Source organism: Oncorhynchus tshawytscha, linkage group LG09 (genome assembly GCF_018296145.1).
Source record: "Oncorhynchus tshawytscha isolate Ot180627B linkage group LG09, Otsh_v2.0, whole genome shotgun sequence".
In the NCBI taxonomy this organism is placed as follows: Eukaryota; Metazoa; Chordata; class Actinopteri; order Salmoniformes; family Salmonidae; genus Oncorhynchus; species Oncorhynchus tshawytscha.
Genome location: NC_056437.1, coordinates 79,028,815 through 79,044,028, shown reverse-complemented (window position 1 = coordinate 79,044,028; position 15,214 = coordinate 79,028,815). Strand labels below are relative to the sequence as shown.

Below are 15,214 nucleotides of genomic sequence, written 5' to 3'. Positions count from 1 at the left end.
TGTGGGAGGCAGAGAACGAGAGAGGAGCCACTTACCTGTATCTCAAAACACTATCTGGATTGTGGGAGGCAGAGAACGAGAGAGGAGCCACTTACCTGTATCTCAAAACACTATCTGGATTGTGGGAGGCAGAGAACGAGAGAGGAGCCACTTACCTGTATCTCAAAACACTATCTGGATTGTGAGAGGCAGAGAACGAGAGAGGAGCCACTTACCTGTATCTCAAAACACTATCTGGATTGTGAGAGGCAGAGAACGAGAGAGGAGCCACTTACCTGTATCTCAAAACACTATCTGGATTGTGAGAGGCAGAGAACGAGAGAGGAGAGGGAGGAATGGAGAGAGGGATTAGAAACTAATCCAGGACACAGCCAATCCCAGAGGAGCTCCTTTTCTTCCAAGACGCAGACAAAACAGTCGCACGGATTACTGCACTTTAGTGTATTGCCTTTTTTAAAGCATTATCCCTTTTTGTATGGTGTTTCATTGTCCCTAAATGCCTGGTGTCCCGGGCCTGTGGTAAATTTGCTGAACTGTACAACAAAGGATAAAAGAGAACAACAGTCCCGGTGAGAGGGGAGCGAAGTGACAGGATGTCCCATGGACTGTGCGGTGCCACACGCAGATAAAGCGCTTTAGTGGAGACGACATGTGTGAACGGACCCCCTGCTCTTTCTGCTGGGTCTCAGAGGGACTGAAAGCTGACACCCCTGTGGACGGTACATTCAAGATTAAACTTCTATGAGGGAATACTAAAACGACTGAGCGGCTAGTGAGTGACAGGTTGGAGATATTTTAGTTGTTGATTACAGGGGAGTATAAGGTGAGGTTGCTTTCAAAGCAGGATTACAAATTCGTTTCTGGAAACACTTACTGTATCTGAAGGGAAGAAGGACTTGATTGAGGGGACCTGCGGCAGCCTAGAAACTTCCATCACTAATGGGCAGGACCTGAGTTGTCAGTTAAGTGACTAAGTATCAAGTGTGTGTTTTGGTATTTGAGTGCAGTGTGTTCATGTGTGTAGGTGCATTAGAGAAGATTATTAGCTGACAATCAAAGGTGTCAGCCTATTGAGTCACTCCTCAATAAGCCACATCTAAAGTGACCTGGTTGGTGAGAGTTGTTGTCTTGGTGTTGTCTTGGTGTTGTCTTGGTGTTGAAACCTGTAGTGGTAAGAAGAGAAAGCACTGGGTGATTGTGAAGTGGTAATAGAGGTTGTTTTAAAGCTGACACAATCCCATTACAGTTCCTTAACAAGTTATTTATAATCTCCAACAACTTTATTGGACAGAGCACACAGGGCCAAGCAGCTTAAACATAACCACTTTCAGATGTACAACACAGCCTGACTCCTATCTACTGTACTGTGTACTGGATGGTTTTCACAGAAAGGGGTCTCTAGGTAACACAGCCTGACTCCTATCTACTGTACTGTGCCAAGTCAAGAAGGAATTTTAACTAGGTTTACAGAAAACATAAATAGTTCTTCTCATTTACGAGGATCTCGTAAACCTCTGGCAAGGTGATTAGTGTCTAGACGGGTGGGATGTTCGTTAACTGTTTGTAAACAAGACCTTGGATGGTTTTCACAGAAAGGGGTCTCTAGGTAACACTGCTGGCTGTCCAGCCTTGACAGAAGACATCGGTGCTCATTTTAAAGGAGGTAGGTATAGACTTCAGTTTGGACTGATCCTAAAAAGAGAAGAACAAGAATATTTTTTTTGTAAAGCCTCATTGCTTAACTTTGAGAGGGACGTTTAAGGACCTGTATATTTTTGTTGCTGAAGGGAAAGGTGCATTTAAGTGACCTAATTATAGAAATAGTTGTGCACGTCTAATATTGATTTAGCTCTAGAAACGTTCACAGGTATGAGCTTGCCAACAGAGAGAGCATCATAGTTATACTGTTAGTGTTCACAAGCAGAAACACAAGTTCAAAATAGTGAAATGTATTTTGTCTGATGGACAGAATATGAGCATCTCTTGGTATTCTCTCACTCTTTCACTGCACAAATACTGGATGAGTTATGTTTCACTGTCAGTATATATTTGATAGCCGCAACTGGATATATTTTCTGAACTGATATTCAAAAACCCACCGTCTGGAAAAAGCCTAGTGGATCACAAGCTCTCAGACCACATAGGCTGTGGTTATTCCAGAATCCCTGGGATGTGTCATTCCTCCTCTTTTTATTCCTCATGACTGAAAGCTGCTGGGAAGGACAGGCCTCTTTGAGGCTGGAGTCATTCTAAAGCACAGAATTGGCCCTGAGAGAGAACGCTTTGAATGTTGACTGACTCCAATAGATAACCATCATTCAGCTGAAAACTTCAGTGGGACTTCCTAAAGCCAAACTGCAGGCTTACGCTCGATGAATAGCTGGCACTTGCTGCCGTGTGGAGAATGTAATTCTACACACATTCTCAGCACACAATTTGTGTTTTTCTTTTTTTTAAGGATCCAGAAAGTTGTTTAAGTGTCTTTTAACACTCCTTTTACATTGGAAAAGTTGACTGATTTCTTACTGGATTTATTATCCCCGTGATTAATTATATTTAAAGGGTATTCATCTCTGCTACCATGAGTCTGGGAAAACTGCCAGGAATTAAAGGCCTAGTGTCGGGCTCTCAGGGGAAGAGGCGCTTTAAGAGCGAACTCTCCGTGGACATGATCAGCCCACCGCTCCCAGACTTTCGCCACACCATGCACGTGGGCCGCGGTGGCGATGTGTTTGGAGACACCTCCTTCCTTAGCAACCATGGGGGCAAAGGGGAATCAGTGAGCCCCGATTCACCCACCAGCAGCACAAAGACCACCAGCTTCTTCTCCCGCACCTTGAGGCATGTACGCCGGTCCCCTGTGCCCCGTGCCAGGATCGGTTCCCGTGATCTTTCACCCCCACCGCCTCCTGTCTCACCCATCATCAAGAACGCCATCTCACTGCCCCAGCTGAACATTGACATGCCCAACGGCTACCAGAGGGTGCTGTTCCCCAGCTCAGAGAGCTCCCCAGATACCTCCCTCTACAGCTACGGTAAGAACATCTGTAAAGGAAAAAGCACATATTGCACGCACACACACACACACACACACACACACACACACACACACACACACACACACACACACACACACACACACACACACACACACACACACACACACACACAGGTTGCCATTTCCTCTTCTCAAATCACCAAACAGTCAACAAACAGATTATTTTGTTCTGAGTCATCTGCAATTACCTTGGTTACACCTGTGCACAATTACACCTATAAACACAAACAAACACAGCTGGGGAGAGAAAGATACCGAGAGGGCATTTCCTGTCATCTTTAGTGTTTGTGTGCTGCTTGACTGCACCGCATAAACCCAACACTCATTTCCCTTTTAAATCACTGCTGGTACAGCAAAACTGTGTGTGTGTGTTCAGGGGTAGGGTTTTTAGAATAGTATGTGGGATGTCTGGAATTCCCCCCAGACACTGGAATAGTTACCCAACTCAGATGGAATGTACCCAAATAAAGAGCACCAACAGAGGGCACAGAGAGCTTGATGATCTGGGGGATCTGTGATGTACATGTTCATTTGTATATTCTGGTCATTTCTTTAGCTCTTCTTTCTATCCTCTCCTGTCCTATTTTCCTCTCATTCTTTTTCTAGTCTCCACATCATCAACTTTTTAAAAACTTTAAGTTCCTTTCTCTTTCCCTCTCTGGTATCCTCTTTATATATCTTTCTGGGTCCTCCCCTCACTTCTCTTTCAGTAGCGGCTGAGAACTGTCCACTATGCATAAAACCAAGCCCCCCAGGGAGCATTCAGAACCAGGAACCAGTGAAGTCATGGCACTGTGGAATGTGTGTGGGTTGGGCTGGTGCTCTGAAAACACTAAACACCTTGCTTGTTTTATACTGTCACCCTCTGGCGATTGTGGCAAACTGCAAGGCTCCCTGACATGATTTTCAATGCACTAATTTGATAGTTGGTTTCTCTGTCTAATGAAAGTAATTGGATATTATACTGTAGATGCATTAATAGAATAGACAATTGACTTTTTCAAGGCATGAACTGTTCTAAAAATGTTTTACATTTGAATATGTTTGTCTCCTTCCTGTCTGAAGGTCTGCAGTCTGGTTTCGTCACACTACCCCGCCACTCCCGCCTTGATAAACAGCTGCAGGACGGCACCGGACTGTTCGCTCAGAACTTTAGCTGTGGCTCGCTCCCAGACAACGACAGCTTCGCGCTAACTCGCTCCGACTCCTTCACTTCATTCACAGTGGACCTTGGTCCCTCCCTCATGAGTGAGGTTCTGGGAATGATTGACAGCCCCGGTTGCCTCACTATGCCCAATCACAACTGGGAGTTGGGGGAAGAGGAGGAAGAGGAGGAGCAGAGCTCTGTGTTTGAGCTGGCTGTGCAAAGCCCCATGCTAAGCTCATCAAACCCTTCCATGTCAAGCACTCCGCTCAAAGTGAATGTGAACAACAGTGGGCGCTCTTGCAGCTCAGAGTGGGCAGAGGGAGAGGAGGAGGATGAGAGGGCTCTTAAGACGCCAGATGCATCTATGGGGTCTCCTACACAGGTAGAACCAGTTATGGAAGCTGAGAGGTTCCAGAGAGCAGCTGACATGCTGGCGCGTCACTACGGGGGAGGTTCCTTCTCCAGGAGTCATCGCAGCGATTCTGCCTCCTCCTCCTCCTCACCCCTCAGCCAGCCTAAAGCCCCTTACGCCTTCCCTGAGGAAGAGGAGATCAAAGTCTGAAACATTTACCAAATGTCTACCATTGTGAGGAGAAGAACCCATTTGATCGTTAGACTACTTACTAGGTGACCTTGGTTCTGAATCCTTGCACTCAAGACCTTCAGAGGGATCCATGTTTTTCTATAAACCTTTTACATGAATAATTTGAATTGGAAAGCTCCTCCTCATAATGATAAGAGCTCTCTTGTCTACCATCTAACAACTGGATCAATACTGTCTCTTGTTCAGTTCTAGAGAAGCTTGTGTAGAGTTTCTCAGACATGATCTGACAGCAACATTGGACAGGGTACATATAAAAAACAACCTTTAAAACATGACAGTTTTCATTATATCTTCATAAGAAATATACCTTATACTAAGCAGATTCCATTAAACTGTCATTAAATTCTGTGATGGAACAATCTCTTGATATTGCGCAACTCTGTGCTATAGCAGCTGCAGTACAACAGTCACACAAGATCCCGTACAACAACCAGAAGGAAGGGCACAGGTGTCATGAGCCAAGGCTGTGTCTGTCAAAAGCACTCGTAGTGGTCATTCACAGAAGTAAGGAACATAATACGTTTTATTTTTAGAAGACAAAGGTAGGATTTCCAGCCTAATGACACACTCCTGTGAAAAGGATTGAAAAGGGAAATAAAACATGACTATCTGCAAAACTATTTGTCACAGTATGTGGATACTAAAGGGACAATACATTTTGTTTTGTTTGATTGTGTTTCTATCCACCTGACCTAAATTGACATATCTTCAGTGAGTTCAGTGGTCACAGTTTTTTACTTTCATTTAGACCTAACACAAAGCCAGTTTCATCATTTATCATTTCCTGAGAAAAGTTTGAAAGGAATAAAGCTTTTCTCACTAATATCTGGAATAATATCTGAGATTGTACTGCATGCTAAGGTGGAAATGAAGGGCGTGCCCTGTAAAATGTATCAAACTAATTTGGGTTACACAGCCCTATAATCGTTTAAACCTATAGCTGCCTTACAGTGATAGTTATTGTCAAGTACTTTTTCCAAGTATGTTTGTTCTCAGTGTTATGTTCATACATGGGAGTATACATTTTTTTTAATAACAAGGAAACGAATGCATTGTCATACATGAAGGTAATCAAATTAAGTTGAATATTAGCTATGTTCATAAGACTACAGGCACTATACTTAAAATGACCAGTACAGACTTGTATGTGATGTCACATATGAATACAGTATGTATACGGAATAAAATATGACGGTATAATTTGATCCATTTACCAGTAGCTGTCATAGCAGTCATATTCTTAATAAATACCGTTTTTTAATAAGCATTGGTTCTGTCCTTTTTGACACATTGAGTGGATAAAGAAAATATACAGATACAAGCAGTGATTTTCAACCAGGAATGGATATTCACTATAGACCAGAGGTAACTTGATTCAGCCGTGGGACAATTTATTTCTGAGTGAATAGGGGGCCGGAACATAACGATAATCATTTGTACACTGCAAATTGACCACAAGTAAGACCAGATAGATATTGTATTTGGAAATAACATTATCATTTCATACCATACATTTAGACACTATCACATGTCTCTCTCCTTATTCAAGGGAATACCTGGGAACAGATTTACTAGATTAACATCATAATTTGTACTAAAAACTACATTAGACATACAAATACTATATTGTCCCTTCATTCAGATGTAGAAGCTAAACACTCAAATTCCACTTTCTGAGATCCCAATGACTAAGAATGAGGACTCCATGGCACCTGTTGTATAGGACTGGGCAGAGCTGCTTTTAGTTCAGAGCAGAGGCACTGCATCTCTTCCTCTCTCTCTGTCAACTACTTCCTGCACACACACACTTGAGGTTATCTTGGTGCAAGTAAGATGACATTTCACAAAAGCATTCACAGACAAGCACGTGTATGAACACAAATGCACTTCTACATCTACCCACCACAGCCCACACACACAATGCTATGCAATTTCTCAGAGCAAACGAAACTCATTATCCTTGTAAACCTGCTTTATAAAGGTGAGTCATTCAACTCTGTCTTCATCATATGATAGGGTGGGGGTATGCATTCTCAAAGGTCTACAGTTGAAGTCGGAAGTTTACATACACCTTAGCCAAATACAAATATAACCAAACTCCGTTTTTCACAATTCCTGACATTTAATCCTAGTAAAAAAAGTCCCTGTCTTAGGTCAGTTAGGATCACCCCTTTATTTTAAGAATGTGAAATGTCAGAATTATAGTAGAGAGAATTATTTATTTCAGCTTTTATTTCTTTCATCACATTCCCAGTGGGTCAGAAGTTTACATACACTCAATTAGTATTTGGTAGCATTGCCTTTGAAATTGTTTAACTTAGGTCAAACGTTTCAGGTAGCCTTCCACAAGCTTCCTACAATAAGTTGGGTGAATTTTGCCCACTGAGCTGGTGTAACTGAGTCAGGTTTGTAGGCCTCCTAGCTCATACACACGTTTTCAGTTCTGCCCACAAATTCTCTATAGGATTGAGGACAGGGCTTTGTGATGGCCAATCCAATAGCTTGACTTTGTTGTCCATGAGCCATTTTGCCACAACTCTGGAAGTATGCTTGGGGTCATTGTCCATTTGGAAGACCCATTTGCGACCAAGCTTTGACCTCCTGACTGATGTCTTGAGATGTTGCTTCAATATATCCACATCATTTTCTGTCCTCATGATTCCATCTATTTTGTGAAGTGCACCAGTCCCTCCTGTAGCAAAGCACCCTCACAACATGATGCTGCCACCTCCGTGCTTCACGGTTGGGATGGTGTTCTTTGGCTTGCAAGCCTCCCCCTTTTTCCTCCAAATATAATGATGGTCATTATGGCCAAACAGTTCTATTTTTGTTTCATCAGAGCAGAGGAAATTTCTCCAAAAAGTATGATCTTTGTCCCCATGTGCAGTTTCAAACCGTAGTCTGGCTTTTCTATGGCGGTTTTGGAGCAGTGGCTTCTTCCTTGCTGAGTGGCCTTTCAGGTTATGTCGATATAGGACTTGTTTTACTGTGGAAATAGATACTTTTGTACCTGTTACCTCCAGCATTTTCTCAAGGTCATTTGCTGTTGTTCTGGGATTGATTTGCACTTTTCGCACCAAAGTACGTTCATCTCTAGGAGACAAAACACGTATCCTTCCTGAGTGGTATGACAGCTGCGTGGTCCCATGGTGTTTATACTTGAGTACTATTGTTTGTACAGATAAACGTGGTACCTTCAGGCATTTGGAAATTGCTCCCAGAGATAAACCAGACTTGTGGAGGTCAATTTATTTTCTGAGGTCTTGGCTGATTTCTTTTTATTTTCCCAGAATGTCAAGCAAAGAGGCACTGAGTTTGAAGGTAGGCCTTGAAATACATCCACAGGTACACCTCCAATTGACTCAAATGATGTCAATTAGCCTATCAGAAGCTTCTAAAGCCAAGACATAATTTTCTGGAATTTTCCAAGCTGTTTCAAGGCACAGTCAACTTAGTGTATGTAAACTTCTGACCCACTGGAATTGTGATACAGTGAGTTACAAGTGAAATAATCTGTCTGTAAACAAATGTTGGAAAAATTACTTGTGTCATGCACAAAGAAGATGTCCTAACCAACTTGCCAAAACTATAGTTTGTTTAACAAGAAATTTGTGGAGTGGTTGAAAAAACAGTTTCAATGACTCCAACCTAAGTGTATGTAAACTTCCGACTTCAACTGTATATAACTTTTAAATTAGGTCAAATTTATACTGCATTACACAAATTCATGAGTTTTGTTTTCCTACCACTCCAATAAAGGATTGTGTGCTAACACACCTTTGATTGGGATTTGTTTCGCTGATTTGGGGGTGTTTGAAGGATCTACGTTTGTAAGTGCCATTGCATTGAGCGCAGCTTGTAGTTTCCATCCGGTAGAGGTGTTGTGCGGTGGTAAATGTTGGTAAATTTTGTCAATTTAAATTTTGGGGTGGTAAATCAGAGTTTAACAATTGTGCTCTGAGATTTCTGTCCCGTGAGAATATGTCAGAAAACACATTACCGATTTCAGAATGTGCCAATATTTGCAAACGATGTCCCTTAATTTGTTCATAGCTCTTGATTTTAACCTTCATTTACCTAGGCAAGTCAGTTATGAACAAATTTTTATTTTTACTTGCGGTCTTGTTCAGGGGCAGAATAACAGATTTTAAAAAACCTAAATAGCAGGTAGTAAGAATGCTTATTTTCTTCTTTCCTTTTTGATCTGACCATTTGTGTACTCGCTCTCCTTGAATTTACTTTGCATCTCAGCCATATTTCTCTCGAAATCTGATCGTTTTTTGCAAATTCTTTTGATTCGACAGAATTGGTTGTAGGGAAAACTGTTTTTCAAGGGAACAGCTATCAGCCCTCAACAAACTCTTACGATCAGTAGGTTTCCTGTATAGATCAGAGTACAGAACATTATCCTCACACAAAATCAGAAGATCAAGGAAACGGATTTGACGTGTGCCAGACTGCATAGTAAATCTCAGGTGCTCAGAACAAGAGTTAAGAAAAGCATGGAATGCCTGGAGCTGTTTTTCATCACCCCTCCATAGAACAAAAATATCAATGAACCGTTTCCATATAATAATGTTAGGCAATACATCTTTTTTTGAGTATTGAGTACTGTTTCACATACAAATTAGCATAGTTAGGAGCCAATGGATGATCCCATAGCAGTACTCTTGGTCTGAATGAAGAAATAATTTATAAACATTGAATAGTTTCTAAACATGTGTGAGTACTATTTCAGTAAATGTTATAATGCATGCACTGGAAGGTAGTTCGTTAGGGTAAGGTTGCAGAAGAATATGTTACATGGTTTCAATACCGCCCTCGTGTGGAATATTCGTGTATAAGGATTCAACATCAAAAGTAACTAAGTATTCACAGGGAGAGAATCAATAGATTCAATAATAGAGATCATACTGCTGGTGTCCTAAGGAGGGGAGCTGTTCTGCGAGTGGTCTAATAAAAAAAGTCAACAAAAGTTGATAAAGGGGCAGTTACTGCGTCAATGCCCGCTACAATAGCATGCTCTGGAGGTTTAGTAACATTCTTGTGTCATTTCGACAAAGTATAGAAAGTGACAATTTTAGGGTGATGAATAGCCCTTGGGTTTGAAGTGAATGCAATCTGATCACTACCTTTTAATTTACACAGTAACTATAACAAAATACTTGTAGAAATGTTTGTACTCAAATGATGTAATCCAAATATGTATTTTGATACTCCCATGATAATGATTCACCCACTACAACTATTTCTATAGTTGGAACCTGAGGGCCTTGACATCACAGACAAAGATGAAGAAAAGACAGACATCACAACAATTTCTTCTAATTTCCCACAAAGCAGTAAGATAGGTGGGAGCGTTTTAGTCAACCATCATTTAATGATCACAGTATATCTTTGATTTAGAGATACTTCTCTAAATTGCTCTTATTATTATGCACTATATTTTTTGTGACACACCTGATAATTGCATTGTTTGGTGACATTGATTCTGTTGGCTCTATTCTCTGCTGGTGCCAAGGCGGTTATTGTCAAACAGTTAGTTAGTTAGTAATTTTGGCTTGTAAAAACTGGCGCTCTGGCATTTTCCACCTTTTGCACCACGGTTGGCAATTTATCTGTCTAACATCAGCTCGTTTGCGCAGGTGTGAGAGGGGTGGCAGGTGAGGACATTTGAGAACCACTCAAATCACCTCTTTTCCCAAACGCAGATGATTACAGCATGGATTTTGTCAGCGGTGGCCATGGTGCAATGCCCATGTAAATATATATATTTTTGTACATCTTAATCACCAAAGATTTATCAAAACCATGTTTGTGAGCAGCAAAACAGTGAGCGGACATTCCCTTTTTATCTATGTATTGGACATTATTTTATCCAGTTCCTGTTATTATTTTGGATGTGCGTAAAACCCCCTCCATGGACATATGCCCACCATGGATCGAGAGATGCGATGATGCCGGTGACCCTAGTATTTAGAAACGTTTAAGTTATTTTCCTGTACAATTTCTTGTTTTACGTTTCATTTAATTCAAAACCAGGCCATCAATAGGCTATCCTACTACAACAAAGTCTGGTTCATCTGCGTCTGTGCATATTTTTATGGCCATGCATTAGTCAAGCAACCTATCAATAAAAGGTTTTAAAATTGTCTACTCAGAGTGCCAGAGGTTTTTGCCCGCATGCTTTTGTATAATTCACACACTGTACCTGCGCCGTTACACTCAACAGCCACTGAATTGGTGGCAGGGTGACAGGGTGAATGGAAGCTTGTTGTGTGTAACAGGGAGTGGCAATTGAATGCTAGCTTAATATATATATTTTTTTAGTTAACAATTCTAACCTGTCTATCAATGGGTAAAGGGTTGACGTGTTATGCTCGACCTGCTCAGTTTGGCCACAAAACACCAGGAAATTACCAAAAAGAGTAGAACCAGTCCAACTGCTTTTACACTATGATTTGACTATGATTTTCAATGTCTCTTTTGAAAGAAATTATATTGAAAAAGGAATAATTTCATCATTTTAATATGAGAGTTCAGTTCCTGTAACAGGGACGTAGATGAATCACTGATCACATGAAATAAATCATTATATTCCCGAAATGACTTTGTCAAAGCTACAAAATAACTAGGGCTTTACAATGATGGTGAACACTGAGACATGTTGGGGTTAAGTGGATTCAAATCTTCCTAGAAGTCACAGAGCGTGCATGGAGGGACATGTCAAAATGCAGAATTTTGGCACTTTAGCAAATCTTTATTAATATTCCAAAAAATCTGATTTATTGCACTCTCCATGTGGTCTATATGAAAGGGCACTTAAATTTAATATAAACGGCTTATAAAATGCAATATTAGTGTACAATTTCTACCTAAAATATCAAAGGGTTATGGCACTTTTTGTAGAATGACCCACCTGCATACTTCATTTCGCGTGTTCAAATATCCATCCCCATTTTCAAAGAACGCGTCTGGTCCGATTACCAAAGCCACGCTCCTTTAAATGTATTTAAATGTTTCAGTCCTATAACGCCATATCAACGGCAAAATGATCTTGCCTATTGAGAACCTGCCTCGCACATGAAATATGAATATGAAGTGCGACTGTGATGTGTAAAGACATGTATACCTACATGTTGAAGCCAACTAGAACAATGTGGATTGCAAATAACATTTTTAGCTAAACTGGATGCATTTTATTGTTGCTATTATTCGTTACTGTATGCTATTTAATAATTGTATCAATCCAGAATATTGCGTGCCTTCCAGACGAATAGGAGTTGATTATAATGCAAAGACGGTTAATAATCTACACAACTTGAGACAACGCATACAATATAAAGCCATGAAGAACGTTGATTGGCCTGTGAGTGGTCGAGCCCTTGTCACACCTACAATTTATTTATTCATCCAAACCCTGCCCTTTTGCGTCACCAGCTATTGAAATATTTCTGCCACACCCACAACTTGACAGCACTGCGTGATTGCACTAAAAGTTACCATTTTTCAAATAGAACCATGTGAATATGAAATCTTGAAATGTCCTAACAAAAAACAACTCTCCTGTCTCCGTCTATACCTAACAGACATTGAAAACGAAAGTAATGATTTGGTGGATCGTTGTGATGAAAGTTTAATCCCCACTTGCACAATTCCTTCGGCTCATCAAGATACCATGGTTCACCTGGATCACATTACTGACACCCATATTTCAAGAAATGTGGATAATGTTGACACAGTGAGCAAAAAAGCTGTAAGAAATATTGCAACAGCAGTGTTTATACTATTGTTAAACCATTTGGGGGTCATTGAAATGTTGAAGATAAGTGATATTGCGTTTCCTGTACAAGTAAGGTTAAACCTCTTTCAAGAAGACTTGGCAATTTGGACCAACATCTCTCAGTAGTTAGAGCTTTTGTTTTAAAGCACTGCAACTATTTCTACAGTTGGAGCCTGAGGCCCTTGACATCACAGACATTGAGAGTCAACACAGCAGAGACAATCAAGACTGATAAAGAAAATAAAGAAATCATAACATCTTCTAATTTCCCAGAAAGTAGTAAGAAATGTAGTAATTTAGTAGATGCTCTTATCCAGAGCAACTTACAATTAGAAGTAAGACAGGGGACAATTGTTTTGGTCAACCATCATGTCATAGCATTGTAAGTGATTTACAACTACTAACTTACAGTATGTATATTTAATTGTTCTTAATCCTTTTTCAGTGACGCCTGTTCTGACAATTGCATTGATTGGTGGCTCTGATTCTATGGAGATTGAATCTAGAAATCTCCTTCTTGGTCAAGAATGATCTACCAGCAGCAGAACTCTCACAGATAGCACCCAGGATTTGATTTGTCCCGTCGTAATGTTTCTGTCATCAACATGCTGGGCTTGCAGAGTTCTGAACTTACCCAGGAGAATCACAAAGGTCCACTTGTGCATAAGCAGGGTATCAATGCTGTCCTCTTACTTCTACCATTGGGTCAGCATATTGATGAATTCAAAATGGGAGTGGGGTGGCTGGAAAGAATGCTTGGAGAGGGAGCCCTTGCCTTTACAATAATCGTCTTTACCCACAAGAATGAGCAAGACTTTGGGTTGGGTGATCTAAAGGACAACAATGATCTGATGAACCTCATAGAGATGTGTGGAAATAGGTATCTCACCTGCAAAAAGAGTATGAATGATCTAATCGAGATTTCAACATTACTTGAACAGACCGACCTCATGGTGTCTGAAAAGGATCCATGCTGCTACACAGGATAAATGTATGATGAAGAGATCAGGAAACGGCAACAAAACAGATTGGGGTGACTGATCACAAAGCGAGGAGAAAACTGCATCAGGTATGTCCCCAATGCATTTGTTGCAGCAGCCGCATATTAAGAAAGGCAGGGGGGGGGGGTCAATTTTTTCAGAGAGTACAGTGTGCGCACTGCGCACTCACATCAGTTGATGAATGGAAAGAGACATTTGTTACAAAACACCAAAAAGTGTAATGACATTTGGCGATTGTCATTGACCACGTTTACATGGAAATCAAATCAAGCTTTATACAGCACATTTCAGAAATGGAATGAAACGCAATGTGCTTGACAGGAAAAAACTATGAAAATAAAAGCTGCAATATTTACTACACAACAAACATAAGGTAAAAAACAAAAGAATGACACAAACTGAACAACTAAAAAGCACCCTAAGGAAAAGCAAAGCTAAAAACATATGTTTTAAGATCTATTTGAAATATGTCCACAGTTTCAACCCCCCTCAGGTTCTATGGGAGGCTCTCCATGCCTCTTGGTCCTTGTCTTTGGATAGTTAAAAGGACAGTGCCAGAGGACCTGAGGGACCTACTGGGTACATAACTTAAAAACATGTCTGACATGTATTAGGGTGAACAATCGTGGATTGATTTAAAAACCAAGAGAAGAATCTTAAAATGAATTGTAAAACTCACAGGCAGCCAATGGAGAGACCTTAAAATCGGTGTCATGTCTGCTCTCTGTCTGGTCTTGGTCAGTACCCATGCTGCAGCATTCTGTATGTTTTACAGTACAGAGACCTTTAAACCGGTGTAATGTGTGCTCTCTGCCTGGTCTTGGTCAGTACCCGTGCTGCAGCATTCTGTATGTTTTGCAGTTGACCAATGGCTTTCTTGGGTAGACCAGACAGGAGAGCATTACAGTAGTCAAGCCTACTTGTAATAAAAGCATGGATGAGTCTCTCTGTGTCAGCCTGAGAGAGAAACGGCCGTACCTTGGCAATGTTCCTCAGGTGGTAAAAAGCTCTTTTGGTCACATTCCTAATGTGTGATTCAAAATGTAGTCCAGAATCGAAAATAACACCAAGATGTTTTTACCTGGTGTTTTATCTTTATTAACCGTGAATTCAAATGTGCGGCCAGATCCTCTCTCTGTGCTTTGGCTCCAACAATAAGTACCTTGGTCTTTAACTGAAGGAAGTTATGAGCCAACCAAGTATTTAAATCACTAATACAGTCTAATAATTTATCCATGGAGCTAAAATCCTCTGTTGACACAGAAATGTAAGGTTGTGTATCGTCTGCGTAGTAGTGAAAATCAATGCTCTGCTTTCTGATAACACTGCCAAGGGGTAACATAAATAAACTGAACAGTTCCGGACCCAAACTCGAAACTTGTGGAACGCCACGTGATATGTATTTTCTCTGAGTTATGATCACCAAGGGTCACAAAAAACTCTTGACTGGTTAAATAGGTATAAAACCAATTTAGAACCGGAGAGGCCAACCCACCTCTCCAGTCTGTCCAGAAGGACATCATCGTCAACAGCGTCAAATGCAGCACTTAAATCTAAAAGTACAAGGACAGAAAGCTGTTTGGCATCTGTGTTGTCTCTATAATAATTTACTACCTTAACT

At 40.8% G+C, this 15,214-nt stretch overlaps 1 protein-coding gene across 1 annotated transcript; it reads left to right on the top strand.

Annotated features, from left to right (window-relative positions):
• Positions 1-2,581: 2,581 nt before the first annotated feature.
• Positions 2,582-6,073, top strand: LOC112258796 (cdc42 effector protein 1). The gene is made up of 2 exons (XM_042327544.1): positions 2,582-3,035; positions 4,124-6,073. Exons 1-2 carry the CDS (start codon positions 2,582-2,584, stop codon positions 4,765-4,767), a joined length of 1,098 nt encoding a protein of 365 aa, XP_042183478.1. The 3' UTR covers positions 4,768-6,073.
• The last annotated feature ends 9,141 nt before the right edge of the window (positions 6,074-15,214 follow it).

Excerpts from the sequence above, each read along its gene's own strand:
- LOC112258796 (XM_042327544.1), top strand. The coding sequence starts at position 2,582 with ATGAGTCTGGGAAAACTGCCAGGAATTAAAGGCCTAGTGTCGGGCTCT. Across the intron at positions 3,036-4,123 it reads TACCTCCCTCTACAGCTACG|GTCTGCAGTCTGGTTTCGTC; the intron begins GTAAGAACATCT and ends TCCTGTCTGAAG.